Source organism: Miniopterus schreibersii (assembly GCF_964146895.1).
Source record: "Miniopterus schreibersii genome assembly, chromosome: 12".
Classification (NCBI taxonomy): domain Eukaryota; kingdom Metazoa; phylum Chordata; class Mammalia; order Chiroptera; family Miniopteridae; genus Miniopterus; species Miniopterus schreibersii.
The window spans coordinates 70,853,225-70,876,007 of record NC_138112.1 but is presented as its reverse complement, the minus strand read 5'-3'; the positions used below and the strand labels follow the sequence as shown (position 1 = coordinate 70,876,007).

General features: G+C 49.5%; 1 protein-coding gene across 9 annotated transcripts in view; it reads left to right on the top strand.

Moving 5' to 3' along the window:
• Positions 1 to 22,292, top strand: part of KMT5B (lysine methyltransferase 5B) — a gene marked incomplete at its 3' end in the record, with an annotated part of 48,422 nt that extends 26,130 nt beyond the window's left edge. For 5 of the 9 annotated variants that reach the window (XM_081152713.1, XM_081152706.1, XM_081152707.1 and 2 more), the window contains 6 exons: positions 3,473 to 3,638; positions 4,026 to 4,135; positions 5,517 to 5,683; positions 6,138 to 6,375; positions 11,344 to 11,540; positions 18,173 to 22,292. In XM_081152713.1, the coding sequence (XP_081008839.1) occupies positions 3,473 to 3,638; positions 4,026 to 4,135; positions 5,517 to 5,683; positions 6,138 to 6,375; positions 11,344 to 11,540; positions 18,173 to 19,629 (2,335 nt within the window). Of the gene's footprint in view, positions 1 to 3,472; positions 3,639 to 4,025; positions 4,136 to 5,516; positions 5,684 to 6,137; positions 6,376 to 11,343; positions 11,549 to 18,172 lie in introns of those variants that run through there. The other 4 variants (XM_081152711.1, XM_081152710.1, XM_081152712.1 and 1 more) reach the window with 2 other exon arrangements.
• Between the last annotated feature and the right edge of the window lie 491 nt (positions 22,293 to 22,783).

Sequence of the window (22,783 nt, the reverse complement as noted above, 5' to 3'; positions counted from 1 at the left end):
GTTTTTTGTTAGGGAGGAGAGGGGCATGTTGTTTGGGAAATACCAGGTACCTGTTTCTCTTGCCCCCCTCCACCCACTTCACCCCAAGTACCGAGTTTACAAGTGCACGTTGCCTGCCGCGGCCCTGTTGGAGCGCCAGCCCGCGCGGCCTCCGGCTGTGCGCCGCGGCAGACACGAGGGGCCGAGCCCACACGGCAGGCCGCCGGGCAGCCCCGTGGGCCCCTTTTCCTCCCTGCGGAATAAGAGGGCTGCTTCTGATAGTCTAAAGTTTCTTGTAGTTTCAAGACCATGGTGTAAGGGTAGCTTTGAGCAGTTCGTACGGGAGATTTAGAGGGACTGTGATAAAGGAGAGGGCAGAGGGTGTCTTTCGACTCAGTAACAGAAAATTTTATTTTTCCTAAGGTCCTCAGTGCCATTTGCCCTGGCCCTGATAGTTGTAACATTCTTATGTTACTAAATAATTTTTACTCCCCCACAGTATTTGTTACAGTGGGATGTGACTTGAACTGTCAACCAGGTGATTTAATGTATTTTTGTAGGATTATTGGAAACAGCTGTCTCTCCATTCCTGCCTGCACCCAGAACCATGGTCTGCCTTTGCCTCACTGTCGTTTCACGCCTGTAGCAGCCAACTGCGACAGGAAGTTTTGGTGGTGAATTATATTTTAAGTGAAATGGAGGTTCTTGCTAGTGGCAAGTAACAGTTTTAGGGGTTGTGTTTGTTTTGATCTGATAGAAGTCAGGAAAGCGGAAACAAAGCACAGGAAACATGGAAGGCAGAATATGCCTAAATTAAGAGTGGATTGTTTTGTGTTAGTTTTAGCATATAAAGTGGCATCATGAACAAAGATTAAACAAAACTGCCACAGCTGAAAGGCATTTTACAGGTAGGAAGGCGCAGGTTTCAGGAAGCGGAGCACACCCCAGGCCCATAGGAAGGGCCAGCGCCTGTTCCAGGTCTGTGACTTAAAGCTCCAGGTGCGTTTAGCCCCGGCTCCGACTTGCTTGCTAATGTGTTGAGCCAGGCAATTATTTTAAGCTAGGGTGTCGCTGCTCGTCAGTTCCACGTTGGACATACCAAGATACTGAGCTCTTTCTGTCACCTGTAGCCCTGCCACTAACCTCGTGGATTGTGCACTGTGCCTGCTCAGAGTGAAGTATTGCTTTGCTGTTCCCTGTGCAGAACGTGGGCTTTCCCGCCATCGCCTACTTTGTATTGTGTGCAGTGGCTGCCTGAGTCTTATCTGTCCTTCATATGCAAGTATCCCAGGCGGGCTGGCAGCTACAAAAAGGGTTAAAAATCTGATCGTGGCAAAATCGCTTGTGGAATCTACAAGTAGTTTAACACTATAACTGTATGGAAGTTTGGCTGCTTTCACATTCTGCCCATCTTTAGACTGTTTTAGTGGTGGTTCTCTGACACCATATTATGACAATCCTAGTTAAGGACATTCTGAATTGTTTAAAGGACTTCCCCTCATTTGTCAGGGCGAGCATGCCAATTCAAAATGGAAAATAAGGCGTTGTCCATTTCTTCCTTGACATCTGGGGGATATGTTGGAACTCTTCAGGTGGCCCCGCTGAGTAGTGAGAGCTCACTGGGGCTCGAGTCTGAGCCAGGAAGCTCCTAGAGGGTCCAGGCGCACTGACCCGCCTGACGTCCTCGGAGAGCCTGCCCAGTCAGCGGCGCTATACCTGCTCTGGACTCGGGTCTTCCCTCTGCCCGTTCGGGTGCTCCCCTTACTGCAGTTCCCCGCTGACCCCCTCGGCCCTGGTCATCTTTCAGTCTGGCCTTACTAAGATGCTCTGCTTAAATTCCCTCTCACTTGGCCTGCCCTCCTTTGGCTCTTTCCTGCCTATAGTAATATTCTGCGAAGCTGAATTCACCACTCTCCTCATTGCCCGTACCAGTGTGGACTCCAAACTCCTTCCCAAACAAATCTCACTTTAGCTATGATTTCCAGACTTCAAAGTGCTGTAGCCGTGTAGTCTGTGCCATATTCACCTGTGTTTGCATATCTGCGCCTTGCTTAACTGTTTGATGCATGTGTGTGTTTTAGTCCCAGTTAAATTTTTCGTGTATGAGCAGTGGCTAGTCTGTCTGTCCTGTTTTTCACCATAGCACCTGTGTACTCAGCACCTAATAAATAATCCTTGGTGGAATATTGTGGCTTAAAATCTTACTGAAATGTTATGAATACATTTATGACAGCTTACCTAGAAAAAATTCTGCTTGAATGCTTCCTTTCCTGGAGTTTGTGCAGGATCTTATCTCAGTTTTAGCATTTTCAGTTTTAATCGTTAGAGTTAAGATGCATAGTTCAGATCTTTTCTCCTTGGCCATTAATATTTTTTGCTTAATATATTTTATTTGGATAGCAGTCTTTAATTCCTTTTTTGGTTGGATTTTTTTTAAAAAAAAACTTTATTTGGAAAAATAAGCCAAATGACATGAAAAGAAATTTTTTAAATAAATATTTTTATTGATTTTTAGAGAGAGAGGAAGAGAGAAAGAGGGAAATACCAATGTGAGAGAGAAACATTGATCTGCTGCCTCCTGCACGCACCCTGACTGGGGGTTCGAACCCACAACCTGGGCATGTGCCCTGACCAGAAATCGAACCAGTGACCTTTCAGTGCACGGAATGACAACCAGCTGAGCCACACTGGGCGGGGCGAGAATTTTAAATTAAGACCCAAGTACCTTTAATTACAGCACATGTTTTATTGAGAACACAACTTTAGAATGAGGGGCTTGCAAACCTAAGTTTTACTTGGACTGTGATTGTGTCATGTGCTGTTTTATGACTAGAAATGTAATATTCTGAAGCCGTTATTGCTGGTTTTGCAATAGAAGCCTTTCACAACTCCACACCAGCCGCGCCCCCTCGTCACCAATACGGCAGTGTCGCTGCTAGAGCTGCGCTTCTGCCTCTGTTCTCTGAGCGCATGGTCGGATTTGGCCCGGTGTTGGGACGTCAGGTGCACTTCGGGGCCCGCCGGGTACTTGGCGGGTCTTCCTACTGTGCGTAGAGAATGTTTTGTGAGCGGCATGCTTTTGTTTGCTTCGTCACTCTTTGGAAGCTCGCTGCCTGGCACTCTTCTGGCTTGATGTGCATGCTTTTAAAAGTTCTAGTCATTCTAACACAAATTAGACGAGCGCTCTTGTAGGTCTTTCATTTTGTACCTTTTGTACTGGTATAAGCCTGAATCGGAGAGCGTTTGCCTGAATCATCTGGTCGCCTCTCAGTTAACGAGGCAAAAGTGAAATAAAAATATTACAGTACAGTTGGAAGAAAGAAGTTATATTTCCTGTGATCAATATTATTTGAGTGGAAATTATCATGATTACTGATTGTTCTCTTGCGTTAGGTCTGGCGGTTTTTAGGTTGTTATGTCTTTCTCAAGATCTCTTAACAGTGGCCCAAGGATGATGGCAGGTAACTAAAGTTATTGTCTTGATTTTGTTCAGATTCCGGCCCATTAAAGGAAGGCAAGAAGAGCTGAAGGAGGTAATTGAACGTTTTAAGAAAGATGAGCACTTGGAGAAAGCCTTCAAATGTTTGACGTCAGGCGAGTGGGCACGGCACTATTTTCTCAACAAGAACAAAATGCAGGAGAAATTGTTCAAGGAACATGTAGGTTTATGAATAAGATGAATACTGTTTATCTGTCTGGATAAGTGTAAAGGAAACCAAAGCCTCAGTTTTGGTGAACATTGAAATTTTAAGTCAATTTTTGTAAAACTAATCAAATGAAGCTCTAGTAACATTAAGATCCTTTGTATGACTATCCAAAGAGGAAACTCTGTCATCTGGAAGTGAAATTTGCTGTGAACTTTTAGAGTAACACAGCCAAGCCACTGGGTACTCAAGTATGTGAACTCTTAAAATACCAACAGTGTTTGTTACTTAATCTTAAATTTTTTTATATTGTTGCTCATGGTTTGCTTTTATAATTCAACAAAAGTCTAGCAGGATAAACAATTTAATATAAAGTTAATGTCAGATGTTTTCTGTTTTTAGGTGTTCATTTACTTGCGAATGTTTGCAACCGACAGTGGATTTGAAATACTGCCTTGTAATCGATACTCCTCGGAACAAAATGGAGCCAAAATAGTTGCAACGAAAGAGTGGTAACTATTGTACTAGTATAAACCCATACAGTACTTTTATTTAAAATCCTTTCTTAAATTACTGTTCAAGTGCTAAGAAAGTTGTGGGAAGGGATGAAACCAGAGCTCAGCCTGGAGGAGCCTGTGCAGGGCTGGTGCCTTGGCCCAGCGACCAGGGTCTGTTGGTGGTTCTTCTTCCTTCTTTGTTGTTTGGAATTAGAAGTCTGAGTTGAACCACACTCTGTCTCTGAGACGAAATGCTTTCTGTTTTCCTTTGACCGAGCCTGGTGCCTGCTCAGTGACGGGACTGCTGGAAGGCTAGGAAAGCCAAGTTGGACAGCCTGGCTTCCAGGGCCAGCCCTTTACTGGCCTAGAGGAAAGATTGGGTATGAAGCCTTCATGATGCTAGGAAGTTGACAGGCGGAAACTTCCTAGCACATTGCTTTAGAAAGTCCACGCTCCCGACTTAAATACAAGCAGTCAAGTCGATTCACCCCGTTAGCACGCAAGACAGCCACACAGGGGAGAGCGAGGGTGTGACTATACCTCTCTCCGCTTGTGCCCATTCCTACCTTCTCTCCCAAAAGAAGAATGTGTCCCTCTCCTATACCACCCTAAGAACTTCGTAGCAGAAATTTCAGGGTCAAGTGCCTGAAAGCAGAGTGGGCAGAGAGCATCGTTCCCAGGCGTGGTGCCCGATGGGCCTGCTCCACAGCGCCCGTGGTTCCCTGTGGTGTCAGCGGGTGAGGAGGTTTGAGACCCGGGTTCTAGAGCTGCACGGTCAGTGCAGGAGCCACCAGCCACATGTGGCTCTTGAGCCCTTGAAATGTGGATGGTCTGAATTGAGGAGTGCTGTAGATGTGGTATTCATGCCAGGTATTATATTAAGTTAGTTTTCTATAATATTTCTTAAACTAATGACCTGCTGAGATAGTACTTGGGGTATATTGGGTTAAAATATATTCCTAAAAGTGATTTCACATGTTTTTACTTTCTTAAAGTGGCTATTAGGAAATTGAAGAATCTGTGCTTGGCTTGCGTTGCATGTCTGCTCTAGCGGGTGGCATCCCAGGTCTGGTCCTCGTAGCTCTTTCCCACTGCTTGTCTGTGTCTCCTTCACCCAGTGTCAGCGGGTTGGGTGCAGAGGGATGTGAGTCCTTCCTGCTTGCAGAACAGTATGCTGGGTGCTGCAGGGTGTTCAGGGATGTGGGAGGGGTGAGGCAGCCACACAGGTCACCGTGGCGGGGGCTCTCGGGCTTCCAGGTGGGGATCGCGGGAGTCGGCTGAAACACAGAGTCGGGTCTTCTCAGTACTTGGTATTTATTGGACAGGCTTATTTTATTTAAAGAAGCCTTATTATTTATAATTACTAGTAACTTTTAACATCACATATTTTAAATAGGAAACGAAATGACAAAATAGAATTACTGGTGGGTTGTATTGCCGAACTTTCAGAAATTGAGGAGAACATGCTACTTAGACATGGAGAAAACGACTTCAGTGTCATGTATTCCACAAGGAAAAACTGTGCTCAGCTCTGGCTTGGTCCTGCTGCGTTTATAAACCATGGTAAGCGCTATTTCTCAGGTACTGCTCAAAACTAGAATGGCCATATCGATCTGAGTAAGACCTTTACCTTCCTTTAAAGTAGGGTCAGGAATATGACTCCCCCTCCCCCTCCCCCACAAAGCTGTTAAAATAAATATTTATGTAGTTTAACTTAAGATGTAAACTTCTCTCAAAAGTTGTAAAACTAGCCCTGGCCGGGTTGCTCAGTTGGTGAGAGCATCACCCCAAGATGCCAAGATCGAGGGTTCGGTCCCGGTCAGGGCACGAGAAGCGGCCGGTGAATGCGTAAATGAGAGGAGCGAGACACAGACGTTTCTCTCTCCCCCTTCCTCTCCAAAATCAGTTTAAAAAAAAGTTGTAAAATTTATGGAAAGCTTATTTCAGATTTCTGTAACTGTTCGTGTTTCAGATCTTATCTACAGTTAATTGACTTTATCTTTTGGACATTTTTCAGATTGCAGACCTAACTGTAAGGTAAGCATAACAACTTTTTTATCTCAAGTATTTAGTTTCTGCTTCAGGTACGAGTTTCTCAGTGAGTTCATTTTATTTCAGTTTGTGTCAACTGGTCGAGATACAGCATGTGTGAAGGCTCTGAGAGATATTGAACCTGGAGAAGAAATTTCTTGTTACTATGGAGACGGGTTTTTTGGAGAGAACAATGAGTTCTGCGAGTGCTACACGTGCGAAAGGTAAAGCACTAAGTGTAGTGCTCACCTTTCACTCTCACCCACCTGATGACCGTGGCACTAAATCACGTTGTTGCCTCGTTCAAACGCAGGGGTAGTTGTCTGCATTCTAGAGTGTCGCGCCCAGTAACCTGCAGAAACAAAATCAAAGGATCCAGAGCTTTTAGGGGCACTGGCACCTGGCCCTTTAAAATCTTATTATTACCAGCTGTTATTCGTAGGATTGGATCAGAATTCAAATGTGCTTAAGTAGAGACTGGGAATACCTTACACACACACACACACACACACACACACACACACACACACAGAGCCAGAGCAGGGTTGCCCCGAAAATGGCAGGTGAAGTTCAGCAACTGACAGTCCTGTGACAACCCCAGCGTCGTCGTGTGTCTTACCCAGCTGTGTCCTCTGGAATGTTTGTTTTGCTGCACGAACTCTTCGGAACCTGGTAGTGCTTCTCCCCTGAGAACACCCGGCCTAAAGCCAGCCTGCATGAGCCGGTGTTGGGTCCCCCAGAGGCCTGTTTTCCTCTTTCTGGGCAGCAGACGGTTTCCCTGTTGGGGATAGAAACATAACATTTATCTTTTTCTATGTAAAAAAGTGTGTAAACATTGGTTGAATCTTAGACTATTCCACAGAAAGATCCTTTAATCCACAAAGTAGTTTAATTATAGTTGAATAACGCTTTAAGATCATTTTACAGAGACAACTAGTAGCAGTTAAGTGAGTGCCTGAGACCTGGGTCAGACTGTCTGAGTTAGAGCCCTGTGACTTTGCATTTTATTGGCTATGATCTCTTGGTCAGCTTAGCCGCTTTTGTACCTTAATTACCCATCTGTAAAATGGGGATAACACCAGAAGTTATTTTGTAGGGTTGCTATGAGGATTAAATTAGTTGTTTCACAGAAAGTATATAGAACAGTACACAGTTAATACTCAAATGTTAGCTATAAAATTACATTTTGGTTTCTGGTTATTTTCCCATTAGAATAGATGCTCCAAGAAGACAGAGATTTTTATATTTTTTTATTTACTCCTATATCCCCAGCATCCAGAACAGTACCTGGCACATAGTAGGTGCTTGAAAAGTATTTGCTAAAGGAATGATTGAATGGAGCAAATGGTATGCTGAGTTTTGGAGGTTGTCCTGAAAATGTAGCGCACACTCGGGATTCCAAGCGAGCCCTGAAATAGCTCTTCCCTGGCTCAGAACTGCCCGTGTCGCTGTGTTGCTCAGGCAGCTTAGTTCTATTTCTTTAACCCTCACCTGAGGATGTTTTTCCCACTGAGAGAGTGGACGGGGGAGGGAGAGAAACATTGATGTGAGAGACACACAGACTGGTTGCCTCCCGCATGCGCCATGACTGGGGCCGGGGATTGAGCCTGCAACCGAGGTACGTGCCCTTGGTCTGAATCGAACCCGGGGCCCTTCAGTCCTTGCACCGATGCTCTAACCACTGAGCCAGACTGGCCAGGGCAGGTTAGTTCTCTGTATTGGGCCTGTTTCTCACTGGTCACATGGGGGTGATCCCTCCTGCTCCACAGGCTTAGTGTGAGCAGTGGAGGGAAACGAAGTCCTTCCTCAGGGGAAAGGCCTAACAGCAGTAGGCACGCGAATGTCCGACTACATGAGCAGTTTAACTGAAAAGGTGGCTATGAGCATTCTTTAAGTCTCAGAAACGCCAGTTAGGTGAGAGGATGAGACCAGTCAAAGGAACTCGGTCTTTTATCGGGTAGTCACTGAATGCGTCCTTAACGTTAGGCCCACATATGCTGGGTAAACAAGACCAGCACTGTGCCAGTTGCGAGGGTGGTGCACACACACTGTGCTGGGCACTGGCGGGTGGGGGAGGAGGCCCAGTGAAGAATGGAGAGTGGACAGATGTTGGCAGAGGCACTGAGGTCACCGGTGATTGTCCAGGGTGCATCGGCGCACGTGTCTGGGCTGTAACCGTCCTGGCACAATAGTGATTGTAACATGTTTCTAATAAGCACTGCGGATTTCCCTCTGGGAAATCTGAGGAGTAAAGTCTGACAAAGGACTAGATTATTGTGAGGCTTATCTGAAAGTGTGTATGACTATAGCCAATAAAATACTTCTGAAGTACAGTTAGGGGAGATTTGCCTTAACTGATGTTAAAAGTTACTGTGAAACAGTTGTGATCAAAACCTGATGATACTGGCCCAGAGGTGGACAAGTAGGTAAGAGGACATGGAGGGAGCGCTGAGATAGGGACGAGTGTGGTGCTGGTGCACTACTTTTGACCCGAGACCGGGAATCTGCAGTGTGGAGGGCTGAAGCAGTTACACGTGGGTTTTCAACTGCATTGTTCAAGGGTCAGCTAGACCTTGTGTGTCTGGAGGAAAACCAAGCTAAGCCCCATCTCACACTATGTAAAAATAAATTCCAGATGGATTAAGTATTTAAATTTTAAAATCTAATGCAAAACTATTAGAAAAAACTTAGAATATATGTCTAACCTTGGGGTAGTAGAATTGTTATGAAGGAAGACAAGAAATGGTGACTATGAAAATTTTTGAGTAGCTGAGAATAGCTGAAAGTAAAGCCAAAGCCAAATGATAAACTGAAGGGCACATAAAAGTACACATGGCACAGAGTTAAGATCATAACAACAGAAAGCTCCTGTAACCTAAGCTCATAAGGGAAAGACAATCCCAGTAGAAAGGAAAGGTCAGGGGGAGGCGCAGAAAATGAAGGCCATAAACGGGTTAAAACAGCTAGGTGTTCCCTCCCACTGTTGACTGGCGGAACTTAAGCAGCGCGCGGTGACTGCCGGTGAGCACCTGGGGAAGCAGGCGCGATGTTCCTAGGGCTGACTTGCTGTAACACTCGGAGGAAGTAATCTGGCGATATGGGTCAAAAATAAGTGCATCCGCTTACCCGCAGTCAGTCCCATGTGGAAGAATCTACCCTGTGGAAACATGAGCACTAGTTGGTAAGGATTCGGTTTCGAGAGCAGTATATATAGCACCTGTTCATGGTGGCAAACAAAAACGAAATAGCCCGCAAGTGTCAGTATCACTGATGGGCCGTGATTGAATAAATTATGGAAGGTCTGTGTAAAAAGCACAACTTCCAAAGCATGCGTTCAGTTCCAGTTCATTTGCCCGTGATGTGATGGCGATAGAGCCGGCTGCCGAGTGGATGTGCGGTGTTACCTTCGGTGGTGGCTGCCCGGAGAGCTTCAGCAGGCGTCTCGGCGTGTGGGCCGTGCTGAAGGGCTGGACGCTGACCTGGTGGCCGGCACCTCAGGGCTCCGGGCTGCGGGGGCTGGGGGATGCTGTCGTCTTCTGCTTGTGGGCACTTCTGTTCTAGGAGTGTTTGGCTTGTCGCAGCAGCGTGAGCATGTATCCCTTTGCTAAGTTAAAAAGAAGAAATGAGAGTAGCGGAGAAGGAGATGAAGAATAGGGTTTGCTAAAAAACTAATTTCCAGGTAAATAATCCCACCACCGTCATTTAGTTTGTGTGAGCGAACTTCAGGTGTGCTCCATCTCTCTAGAGTGAACCTGCAGTGTTAGTGTTACGGTGAAAGGCGTGGAACGTCTGAAACTGTTTTTTACTTTCTTGCCCATGTGGAATGAAATGGCCTTTGGGATTTGTGGATTTACTTTCTGAATATATTTTGGGGTGGGGTGGCGTGTAACTGGTTGCCTGCCTCGGTGAGGATTTCTAATGCACCTTTTGAAAAAAATCGAGGCGGTCCTGCAATAAGTCTTCTGTTGCTTTACAAAAGCTTCCCTAAGAAGAGAATTCCAGACGCATCGTGTGAAGGTGAGAGCGAGAAGGCTCACCTGACGCACCAACAGCAGCTTCCACGCTAGGTTTAGGTCTGTGCTCCTTAGTGTGAAAAGAGGTAAGAGGCTAGAGAGAGAAAATAAAACCATTGGCCCTTAGCAAACAGCGAAACACTAGTTCCTTGGGGAGGAAATCCTGAAGGAAATCCGCCACATGGGCTCTCCATCAGGGCAAGATTGCTTTCACAGGCGGGTGTCCGGTGCCGCCACAGGTCAGGGGCTGTTGTTATTCGGCTTTTCTTAACAGGCTGAGGCAGTCTCGGCCGGAGACCTCTCACTGCTGAGTGCAGTGGGGAGGGCTTGTTTTTAACCTCTCACTGTATAAATTGCTTACTCTTTTGAGTAGAGCTGAGTAGAAGTCTTCCGTTACACACTGAAGAAAGCACAGATTTGCAGAACAATTCGTTAGGAAGTTTAGGAGCTCTAAGCAAGCACGCTCACTTCAGAGGGTTTATATAATACAAATGAAGCAGGTCAGAAGGTGTTCTTATCCCAGGATAAAAGCAAGTCTTTTAGTAACATTTTATTAACTTAATTATGGTCATTTATGTTTATTTCAGTAACTTTAAAGAAATTATTTAACAGTTTTTGTAGTTCAGAAAGTCAGCCTTTCACTGATACAGCCTGGCTTTCTTATGCAGAATCTCAGCTGGGATTGGTTTGTATCTAACATTCAGTTTTTTCTAAGTAATGCCTTGATTTATGGAAATTCCCTGGTTTCCTTTTTTAATTCCTTAATTCTCAATGTTCAGTGATGTCGTGTTAATTTGTCAGAATGAAGCTAGAATATAATGAACAGGTGGGTTATTTAAGCCACAATTTAGACCTAACTGTTGCACTAGCCAGTTTTAAGATTGAAGAATTAGCTACCTGTTGTTATCTGCACATGAAATTCTACAGGGTCCAGTGGTTTCTTATGGGCAGTTAATAATTGACAGTAGTCATAGCAATTCGTTTTGTTATTTTAAGTTTAGAGTTTTTGTTGATTTTATATATATTTAATTTCTTTTGAGAGCCCTAGATTTCCAGTGATGATTGAGGCCTCATCAGCTCATCGCATCTGTAGGTCTGATGTGGCCCAGAGTCCCCAGCAGCCCAGCTTGTGGTCAGTAAGTACGCTGTTTGTTTGACGTGTGCTGTTTTCTCTTTCAGACGGGGAACTGGTGCTTTTAAATCCAGAGTGGGACTGCCTGCGCCTGCTCCTGTTATCAATAGCAAATATGGACTCAGAGAAACAGACAAACGTTTAAATAGGCTTAAAAAGTTAGGTGACAGCAGCAAAAATTCAGACAGTCAATCTGTCAGCTCTAACACTGATGCAGATACCACTCAGGAAAAAAACAATGCAAGTAAGTAAGGGAGACTTAAGCATTTCTTTTTTTTTTTAAGTGTTTTCACACCATTTGCTTTCTAAAATATGCTTCAATAGTTTTGATCTTTTGAATATTGAGAGAAACCCTGGGACTCATGAGCGTCAGCAGCATCTGGAGGTGACGTGCCTGCAGGAGCAGCTGTGTCCGGCCTCCGGATGCCGGGCGCTCTGCTCGGCTGATGTGGCTGCTTCCCTTGGACACTTGGTAACTGGGTAGCAGATTCTTCATCCTGTTCCAGGCTCGTCACATGTATGTTTGAGGGAACGTTTCAAGTGTTAGTTTCACTCTCATCGTGTCTTCCGAGAAGACAGGCTGGGCGGCCTGATGCAGGTGCACGGGTGTTCCCGCGCCTGGCCGTCTGTGGGGTGGAGCGTGGACTTGGGAAGTGCGTAGTTCCCAGCTGCAAGGTTCCGCCTTTGAACTGCTTGCTGCCTTTTCACGGTGAGCAGGCCCACTTCCCGCAGCCACTGGGGAGCAGGCTTGGAATTGTGACAAGGGAGCGTATTAAGTGTCGCTGTGCGCACACAGCCACTGCCGAAAGCAGCAAGGTGAAAGGGGGGAGAAGCAGGCTTTAAGGTGCGGGGGAGGGGGCCTACTGGAGTGGGCAAGAGGGAGAGCGAAGAATAAAGAGGAAAGGTGGGGGAAGCCTGGACGGACAGAAGGCGCGTCATCTTGGTGGCGCTTGGAGCCCTGGGCACTCTGGCTGCTGTTGCGTTTCTCCTGGGTAACTGCAGTTTTCTCTCGTTCCACTAAGTAGTAGGCTCTTCACTCCGACTTGTCTGACAGGAATCAAGCTTGAAAGTTTGGACTTGGTGATGCCCAGGGTGTACCTGCTTCGGCACTAAATGTTCACAGACACTTCTTAGTGCCCGAGGGCCCTCTGAGGTCTGGCTATTCTAGGCTCTTCTCCCATCTTCACTCGCTTTCAGCCCGGCACTGGGTGCTCCCCTCTCCCTGCAGAAAATCTCGAAGAAAAGGGGAGGTGTCCCCGGTGATGGCGAAGGCCACTGCCATGAATTCCCAAATCTACCTGCTGCCGGAGTAGAGGCCAGGCATGGCCTCTGTAGTGTAAGAGTAACCCTGTGTTTCATCCATTTTGTAATGTCCACAGTGAGCAGAAGAGCAGCTGGTCCGCCATTCCTGTGGACCGTGGTTCTAATAATAAACGCAGCGTAATCAGTGCTTGTTTTCTGAGTCGGTTCCTTGGTGAAGCGGGAGACTTGGGGGACTTGCATATGGAGACGCCACGGCACTGTCCACATTGAGTGGCTCTGTGACATTCGTGGGGGTGTTCTGTGTTTTTATGCATTAACTATATTTCTGATGTATAGATTCTGAACTCAGTACCCTGCTTAGTTTGGAATACAGATATTTTTGGAAGGTGTTGAATGTATTACTGTGTGACCATCAGGGAATATTTATTAATAAACCAAATACATATTAAAAGCCTGGTAGTAGTTGAGATACAGAGATGTAGGAGCCTCGTGCGCCCCCCTCGGGGAGCTCATGCCTGACAGGACAGGTGCACACGGGACACAGAGCACACTATAAACGGCGTTTTCTAAAGTCCAGAGGGAACAAGGCATCCCTCTGAGCCACAGCCTCAGCGTCACAGGAGGGAAAGGCCGCACTTCGCAGTGGCTGCTGATGGGAGGCGCGCTTCCTCCATGCGAGGCTGCCTTTCTGCAGAGTGGTTGATGGGGTCGGGTGATAGACTTGCTGGGTGCTCAGGGAGCTACGGGCTCACTCCAGCCGCTGTGCACGCTGCTGTGTTCACGCAGTGTTTCTCTGGCTCTTCCATGCGTTCTTTTAGGCTGTGTTTCTTTTGCTGTTTGTGTCTCAAACACTATCCTAGAAAAGACTTCTGAGGCTACAGCTGGTGCAAAGCCAGAGCTACCTGAGCCTTTCTCCCAAGGGAGGGGGCATCCACTGTGTGTGCAGATTCGGGGTGCACTCTCCACGCAGAGCTGCCCACATTCATCCTGCAGCTTGTTAGAATTTAGCAGCTGGCAGAGGAGCTGCGCTCCCCGAGCTGCGTGTATATTCTTAAAGAGCTCTTTCTGCCCAGCGGGATGAAAAGCTCTCCTCCCTTCCACACAGGTCCCTTTTAAAGTTTTTAATCCTCTCCTGAGGATACGTTTAACTTATTTTTAATATGTTTTTATTTATTTGAGGGAGAGAGAGATAGAAACATCCATGAGAGTATCGATGGGTTGCCTCCTGCACGTCCCCTACTGGGGATCAAGCCCGAAACCCAGGCATGCGCCCTGAAGGGGAATCGAACTGGCGACCGCCAGGAGGTGACTGGGTCAGCGCTCAACCGCTGAGCCACGCTGGCCGGGTGAGATGTTTAATTTTTATTGACTTTAGAGAGAGAGGAAGGGGAGGAGAGAGAGAAACATTGATGTGAGAAACATCCATTGGTTACCTCCCATATGCGCCCCAAGTGGGGATCGAACCTGCGGCCCAAGTGGGCGCCCTGACTGGAGGTCAGACTCACACCTTTTGGTGTATGGGCTGATGCCCCCGCAGCCACCCAGCCAGGGCCACGGCCTTTTTTGAAAGGTGTCTCAAGAGCCGCAACCCAAGTGGTGGTTTTAGAATCCAAAGAGAGGAGACGATAAGAAATCCATTTTCACAAGTTCAATTCGGAAGCCTGGGTTATGCTGTTGTTAGAAGATTCTGGTTTTCTAGGTCCTTGTGCCTCAGCGGCTGGGCCGCCCCCATACTCAGTGCTGTGATACGGGATGTGTGTCACTGCAAACGCAAGTCGGTGCAGAACCCAGAACACTGGGCCGGTGGAGTGAGTTTATCTAACTAAGGAGCGCCTGTCCTAGAGGTGGGGGACTGGTCACTGCTTTCTCTCTTGCCTGTCACTCCTCGACCTGAACGCTCTTTTCTGCTGAGCCTGTAGGGCCCGTCCCAAGGCCCGGTCCAGGCAGCCGTTGCCAGTCTGTGTTGGTCACTTAAGATGGGAGCTGCTGGCTCCTCGAGCTCTGCAGGTGTGAGCTGTGTGTGGTCCTCACATTCCCTCAGTTCACGTTCTCTGGGCACCTGGGGCTTTTCCAGCACCGCGCAGGACGCAGCCCTGGCAGTCGGCGCTTTGCTGCCCTTTTGCTGCTCTCGTATCCAGCTGCGGTTCTTGATGCCCACTCCGGGCTGCCTTTTGATTTTGAGGATGCTCTAAGATGACCGCGAGGGCTGTGCCGCGGCTCCTTGACCCATGAGTTGGGGCTGGCGTACCTTAAAGGCAGTGCTTAAAAACTTGGGATCTTGAGCCATAGACTTCAGTTCAGATCCTATCTCTGCCGCTTGCCAGGTGGACGATCTTGGGCACACTAGTCCGCGTGAGCTTGGTTTTCACAGTGTGACAGCTCTTACTCCAGAGATGCCTGTGAGCATTGAGTTCATACTGACTTGGCCATTTGCCCAGCGCCTACTGTATAATAATTGCTAAGAATGTGGATCTCCACCCAAAGTTACTGTTTCAGTTAGCATTTGGGGCTTGTCCTGGCCAGTAGGGAGGAGCCTGAGTGCTGGCGCCAGGGCCGCCCCGGCACACCTCCCCTGCCCTGTGCCAGCGCCCTGTCTCCAGATAGACTCCTACTAGTCTGCCTCTGTGGCCGCTGTCTTCCCCCTTTACCCTGCTGTCCCTGATACTCTCAAAGCGCCCAGGAATAGCGTGGCCCTCGGGGGACAGCGAGGAGCCTGGGCACTTGCTGCACTCCTGTCTTGGTAACTTTGCTCACACTTCTGCCCAGCTTGCTTATGTCCCTTTCGACCTTCGTCTTGGTGAGCACTCCTTTTAGCTGGACTTTTGAGGAGATCCATTGGTTTTAGACAACATGAGGATACACTATGGATACGTAAACGTAAGTGAAACAAGCCATAGCGACAAGTAGTCTGTTTTGAGCTGTTTAGAACAAACACCCAAGTGCTTTGTAAGTGGCTCATTGCAGTCAGCTGACGGCGATGCCGTGGGAAGGAGGGGTGTGCGGGGAGAGCCGAGATCCAGTCGACAAAATGATCCTTGTCTTACGGATTAAAATAAGTGTCCAAGTGAGGGGCCTCTCGGGCATCGTGGGGTACACAGCAAGGGTGTCCTGTTCTACATAAGAAGTCGCGGCAGGCTCCCTGGGAGAAGTGTTCCCTAAGCTGAACCTCGAAGAGGGTGAGAAGTTGTTCAAGTGAAGCACATTCAAAGCAGAGGGAATTTTATTTTTTAAAAATACTATAAGGAGGTGAGTGTGGGCTTGGATAAGTAAAGTTTATCACGACTGGAATCGAAGGTGGGAAGAGAGAAGGTAAGCATAACTTAAAACTCTGGACTTTATTCTTAGGACATTAGGGTATTGAAAGGTTTCAGTCCTGACCGGAAGCGCCGGGCGCACCAGGAAGGCCGTTCCGGCTGCGTGGCGGAGAGGGGGGTGTTGGGGAAGCAGCAGGAAGACAGAAAGGGCAGGAGACTGGCATTGGCAGTGGAGAGGTGGGTGGCTCCAGTGGCTTTGCAGGAGTGGACGCCATGGGACAAGGAGGCTGAGTGGAGGCAGGGAGAGCAAGTGTCAGGGATGACCTCCCGGCTTCTGGTGGTGGTGACCCAAACGGACAACTTAGGAGAAGCAGCCATGAGACGGGATGGTGAGTGCAGTGGCCGAGGGGCTGTGAGAGCCAGGTACCAGCGGATACTTGGTGGTATGTGGTCTGTCATTTAGGAGAGAACCAGGCTAGAGAAAGTGGCTCAGCAACTGCCTGCAGGTAGTAGCCGTGGGTGGGGAGGTGCTTGTCACCCAGAGGCCCTGTGGTTTTCCAGGGGCCTGAGGACTGCTGTGGGGCAGGTGGAAGGAGGTGCGCTCGCCGACGGCTGAGCTGGAGGTTTCCAGGAAAACGAGCGGTTAGTGTCACGTTCTGCAGAGAAAGGTGAGGGCTGGAGGGTGTCAGAGATTGGTCAAGGCTCTCGTGCGAGGGCCCGGCTGGACCCCGATTTCAGGGGGATCCCTGTCGAGAGAGCAGCGTGTGTGTGATTATACTGTACGGCTAATTGCAGGCTCGAAATAAGAGGGGTGGGAAGGGGGAAATGAGGCTGAGAACCACTGAGCTTGGCCAGAGGACGGTCAGGCCGAGCAGAGGCCACGCCGCCACCTCCGGAAAGCTGAGCGCAGAACACTGGGCCACTTGCGTCCGCAGGCACGTCTGCTAGGCCCGCCTGGAAGGAAGGCTTGTCAGCGGAAAGAGACTTCATCAGAACCCCCGAATATCCTTATATTTTAAAATAGTTTCCAGCAAGTCCTGTGTGATCCCAATGGCGCGGCCTCCGCGGTAGCAGGTGGGCGCGCTCCGGGCCGGTCCTCGGGCCTCAGTCCTGGGAACTCTGCTGGTCTGGGTCCTCGGCGCCATTTGCCGGGCGTGAGCACAGAGCTCCTTTTCTTGGCGGCCTGATCCTGTTGGAACGCTCGAGCCTCGTTCTCGCTCCTCGGTGAAAACTAGCTCGTGGTGACTGACTTGCTTGGCGTGCGGAAGGGACAGCAGTCGCCCCGCGAGCTTCCCCACGCTCGCCGTGGTCTGTCCTCGCTTCCCGGTGCGAGGCGGCGACGGGTCGCCTCAGCTTCCCTGGTGAATGACTTGAGGGGGCCTCTGGATGGGAGAGGTTTTCAGGCGGGAAGGTGGGAAACTAGTCGGGACAGTGACTCGTGGAAGACGCTGTACAGGCCCAAGTGTGGATGCGGAGGAAACCACGCCGGGGCAGCGGGCCAGCGGCAAGGCCAGGCTCACTTGGGGAGTAGCTCGGACTTGAGCCACCTTAAGCTTCTCATAAAGCCCTTCAGCCGCCACCTGAGGTCTTAGGTGGTGGTCCCCAGTGGGGTCGTCCCAGCCTCCCTGTGTCCTTGCCCCAAGGAAGGACGTGGGAGTCCCCTTGTCTGAGAGGAATTCTGGCCGCGTGCCTCTTCCCTCTCCGTTTGGTTGTGGGCAGCAGGCAGGCCTGGGAGGGATGTGGCCACGCGAGTGAGCTCTGCTGGTCCTCCCGGCGCTGACGGGAACGACTGTGCCGTTCTTCGGGGCGATTGTCTGTAGGGAATGGAGCCCGTGCTGCCCAGGATCTCCTCCTCTTGTCTGAAACCACTGGGATAGACTTTGCCTCTCTGAGCCGGTTTGCATTATATTTCTTGAGTTAATGAGTAATTGGATTTTAGAAGAAAACTATTTAAAATGATTATTTTAAGAATTTGTGAAAGTAAAACTATGATTTTTTTCCTTAGGTCTACTTCAAATCTTGTTTGTGGTAAAATACTAAATCAGGGAAAGAAATACTGATTTTGGACCAGTATCATGATAGATTAAGGACGAATATAGAGTGAAATCCAGGTACTTGGTACCAGGGGTTCTTTAAACACCCAGTTCAGCCGAGAACAGATGCTCCGTAAAGTAGAGGCAGAAATGAGAAAGCGAAGATAAGGGAGAACACAGCAATGCTTCTGCGCAGGCAGGAGCCGGCCGGGGTCTGTCTGCCACACGTTCTTATAACCTGACCGTTAGGTGGCTGACGGGCTGGTTTGGGGCATTGTTTTGGGTTATCAAGGCTGGTTTTCATTCATTTTTTCTTTTAACTGCAGCTTCTAGCCGAAAATCTTCAGTTGGTGTGAAAAAGACCAGCAAGAGCAGAACGTTAACAAGGCAGTCTGTGTCGAGAGTTCCAGCTTCTTCCAGCTCTACCTCATCTAAGCTCACTCACACGAATGATTCCAGGGTACCAAAGAAACCGAAAAAGCCCACAAAGCCTTTACTTTCCAAGGTGAAGTTGAGAAACCACTGCAGGCGGCTGGAGCAGAAGAGTGCTTCGCGAAAACTCGAGATGGGGAACCTGGTCCTGAAAGAGCCCAAAGTAGTTCTCTACAAAAACTTGCCCATTAAGAAAGAGAGGGAGCCGGAGGGACCAGGACCGGCCGCAGCGGCTAGTGGGTGCTTGACGAGACACGCGGCAAGGGAGCACAAACAGAACCCGGGGCGGGGGACCCCGTCGCCCGGGGAGGGCGCCCCCAGCACGTACACGACCAGGCGGTCCGTGCGGACGAGATTGAATTTGAAGGAGACCTCGGACATCAAGCTTGAACCAAATACGTCGGACGGCTATGAGAGCAGCCCGGCTGGGCCTTGCCCGGACAGTGGCGAGCAGCTGGCCCCTGTGGCGCAGGAAGGAGAACTGGCGCCTGACGCGCAGAGGGGGGAAGCAAAGTGTCCTCGGAGTGACAGCATTGCCAAAAAGAAGTCGCGACAAGGGAAACTTGTGAGGCAGTTGGCAAACGCGGAGGACTCCACCCCAGCGCACGAGGCCCCGGGAAGAGCTGGCGCGGTGCCCGACGTGCTGGGGCGCCTCCCGGGCCAGGGCGAGCACAGCGGCTCGGAGGGAGCGCCCGGCGGCTACATGGATTGGGCCCCTTCGCCTGTTGATGGCTCGGGGGTGACGTCAGACAGCTTCAGAGCGAAAGACGGCTTCCGAACCGCGAAGAGTAAAAAGAAGAGGCGGATCACGCGGTACGACGCCCAGCTGATCCTGGAGAACAGCTCGGGGATCCCCAAACTGACTCTCCGCCGGCGCCACGACAGCAGCAGCAGGACGCACGACCCGGAGGACGACGGGATGAGCTCCTCCAAAATCAGCATCAAGCTGAGCAAGGACCACGAGAACGACAGCAACCTCTACGTGGCGAAGCTGAACAACGGGTTCACCGCGGGGCCCGGCGGCGGAGCCACGAAGCTGAAGATCCAGCTGAAGCGGGACGAGGAGGGCCGGGGGCCCTGCCCCGAGGGCCTGCACGAGAACGGGGTGTGCTGCGGCGACCCGCTGTCCCTCCTGGAGTCCAGGGTGCAGGTGGGCGACTACGGCCAGTACGCGGAGCCCAGCACGGACGCCTCGTCCTCGGAGGGGGGCGAGGAGGAGGAGGACTTCGAGGACGACTTCATCCCCCTGCCCCCCGCCAAGCGGCTGCGGCTCATCGTCGGCAAGGACTCCATAGACATCGACATCTCCTCCCGGAGGAGGGAGGACCAGTCTCTGAGGCTCAACGCGTGAGCTCGGGCCTCGGCCTGGCCTGGGACGAGCTGCGCGAAAGAAGGAAAGAACTCCAGCCTCGTGTCCCCCGGAACATTCAGCGGCAGCACTTCTCTCTTTTCTCCACTTATCAGCATAACCCGTAGACAGTGTACAGCGTACCGGCTCCTCTGAAGTCCGATTTGTGCAAGTTTTTATTGTACTTTTTAAATAGCTTCTTACGTGCAATCCCGAGGGAGAGGCGAAGCCGTCGCGAAGCCCAGGCTCGGGCAGACGGCAGCAACAGCAGCTTTCCACACGGACGTCGGGAGCAGGTGTGGCTGCACAGGCGTTTTAACTTTAAGAGCGTCGACTGGCTCTTTAATATGGGACTAAACCGTAATTTAAACCAACCACAGTAGCAGCATATTCAGTTTTCTAGTACATGCTAATATCACCAGCAGCGGTCTTTGGCTTTTTGGTTTATTTGCTAGATGTTCCCCCTTGGAGTTTGGTCCGTGCCACGCTGGTGGCCGGCCGGCGTACTGCGTGTGGCCCTGGTTCAGCAGCAAACCATCCGCTGGGAGTCAGGTCGGTTTTTTTAAAAAAGGCAGCGCCCTGCGCGCCGGCCGGCCCGCAGCCCCTTGCGCACGCGGCAGCCGCGGGCAGGAGGAGCTTCGATGCAGCGTATTTATTGCTTGTCATGTAAATTAAAGACCTTGTATTTAACACTTTTCAATACTTTTAGATAAAACTGTTCTTTGCAAGAATGATTGGTGCTTATTTTTTCAAAAATTTGCTGTGAACAGTGTGACGACAACGAGCAGCGTTTACCTGATGAACTACCGCTGTCTTAATTTGGGTCTTCAAGTTTTCTGTTGCACTTGTAAAATGCTACAAGGAATATTAAAACTCTATTCACTTTAACTTATAATAGTTTATGAAATAAAAACATGAGTCACAGCTTTTGTTCTGTGGTAACCTATAAAAATGTTTGTCTTTGAAATTCATTGTAAAGAACTGAAAACAGTGTATATGTTGTAAATATTTGTGTGTTGTGAGAAATTTTTGTCATAAGAAATTAAAAGAACTTACCAGGAAGGTTTTTAAGTTTAGAAATATCCATGCCAATAAAATAGGAAGTTATAAATACATAGTTTTAAGCACTGCATCAGTGGGAGTTCTTGGCTTATGTTAGTTTATGTATGAAAATATCAGAGAGTTTTGACTATATTATCAGTTAAGCAAAAAGAAGAGTCAGATTTAATTTGTTTTTGAAGCACTTTGAGAAGATAAATTAATTTTAAGTAACTTAATGAACATAATTTTACTACTTTTATGTTCAGCACCAGTCCTTCATGTTTCTGGATTGCTTTACGAATCATCGGACAAGAGTCGGGTGTGGCCCCGCGGGCGTCTGCGCCGGCCGCCCGCGTCTGGGCGGTGCGTGCTCTCTGGTGCGCGGTTCTCCTCGGTGGCACCGAGTCGGGGCCCGTGGGGTGTCTAGAACGGCGGCCCCGGCTTTAAACTGTCAGAAGGAACCGGCGGGTCCTGAGAAGCCGCGAGGAGAAAACCTCTGTGCCTGCTGTTCTAACCGATTCCCACCGGCTCCCGGGCTCCGGGAAGCTAAGTTCCTTAACACTATTGCCAGTGGGCTCCAGGCAGAAATTAATAATATTCATCAACGTTTCCTGAGTGCAGAGGCTTTTCTCCTTCCGTTCCTCAAGGCGTCGCGTCTGCTGCCGTGTACCCTCCCGCCCCGGGTGTCACGGCGGTCTGCCCCCTCAGGTATTGCGGCGCCCCGCGGGTCTAGGGTCCCCACCTCACCGGGCACAGCAGCCCCGCGGAGCCGTCTGTCCCCAGGCACCCGGAGCACTTTACAGCCCACGCCCGCCCTCCCGGGGCCCCTGTGGACGGGAGACCCGCGCCACTGAGGAGGGTCAGGCGTAGGCCGTGTGTCTGGAAGGGACCGGAGGGCACAGGCTCGCCTCTCGCCCCACCTTAGTGTGGAGCGTCTTGCGGACGGTCAGAGACCACACCGTGAGCTGTTCCTTGGAGCACCCGCAGTGGCCATTGCGGGAATCTCAGTCTTATGGAAAAAGTAATAAAATACCCTGTTTCCCACTTTTCTCCATTTTTAAGCTTCGTTCTAGTAACTTATTTATGATGTTAGTTTTAACTGTTGTGGCCTGGTCCTTGGAGGCCGACCCTCCCCCGGTCTGAGCAGTGACACCCGGTAGCAGTCACTGCCTGGAGTCGGTGCTCGCGGGCGCCTGCTCCCGCCGTCGAGGTTGGGGGCCTCCGAGCTGTCGGGCTCCGCCGTGCGGGATGGCGAGACCCGCACGCTCGCCGGCGACCCCCGGGAAGAGGTCAGTAAAACTTCCATTCACTAAAACTCTCAGCTGAGCTTATGCAATGATTGGTAAAGACTTGTCACGTCGTAAGAATTAGGAAATGATCATAGAAATATATGTAAAGTATTCAATTTTCAATCATTTTTCAAACTACTGTTTTAAATTGTTTTGCCGAGTTGTAATACTTTTGAGATACAATGTATTCCTTGTACTGAAAGAATGAAAACAAAAAAAGGACTTTTTCAGCATTTGAGGTAAGTTCTTTAACGTTTCATTAAAAACATTTTTTACAAATATTTTGTACATGCACTTGCAGTATTGAGGTTAATCATTTTAATAAATTCGGAAATTAAAACAATTTGGCCGGTGTTCAGTGTATCCGAGAGGACAAGTTCGAAGTGGTTTTCTCCCACAAGGTTTTCATTTCAAGTAGGATTTGTAAAAATCAGCATTTCTGAAGCTTTTTCAGTCTGTGAGTGCTGAGTTCTCGGATCCCTGGTGTCCATTTGCTTCTGGTTTAGGAGACCTTTTGGCCACTGGGTTTAAAAGTAAAGGGAGTAGCCCAGCCGGCGGGGCTCAGCGGTTGAGCGTCGACCTAAGAACCAGGAGGTCGGGGTTCGATCCCCAGTCAGGGCAGTTGCAGTAGACAGTGGCTTCTGTCTGGAGGGTGACCCACCCCGTTGAGCGTGCTCTGCTCGGGAGGAGAGCGTGCTGGGTCTGCTCGGGCCCAGGGCAGCTGGCAGGGAATCTGCAGGCGGGTTTCCCAGTCTGAGACCTGAGCTGGGGACATCCAGAGCAGCAGGGGGCAGGGGAGCTGGAGCCTGGGAAGGGGCCCCATTGGC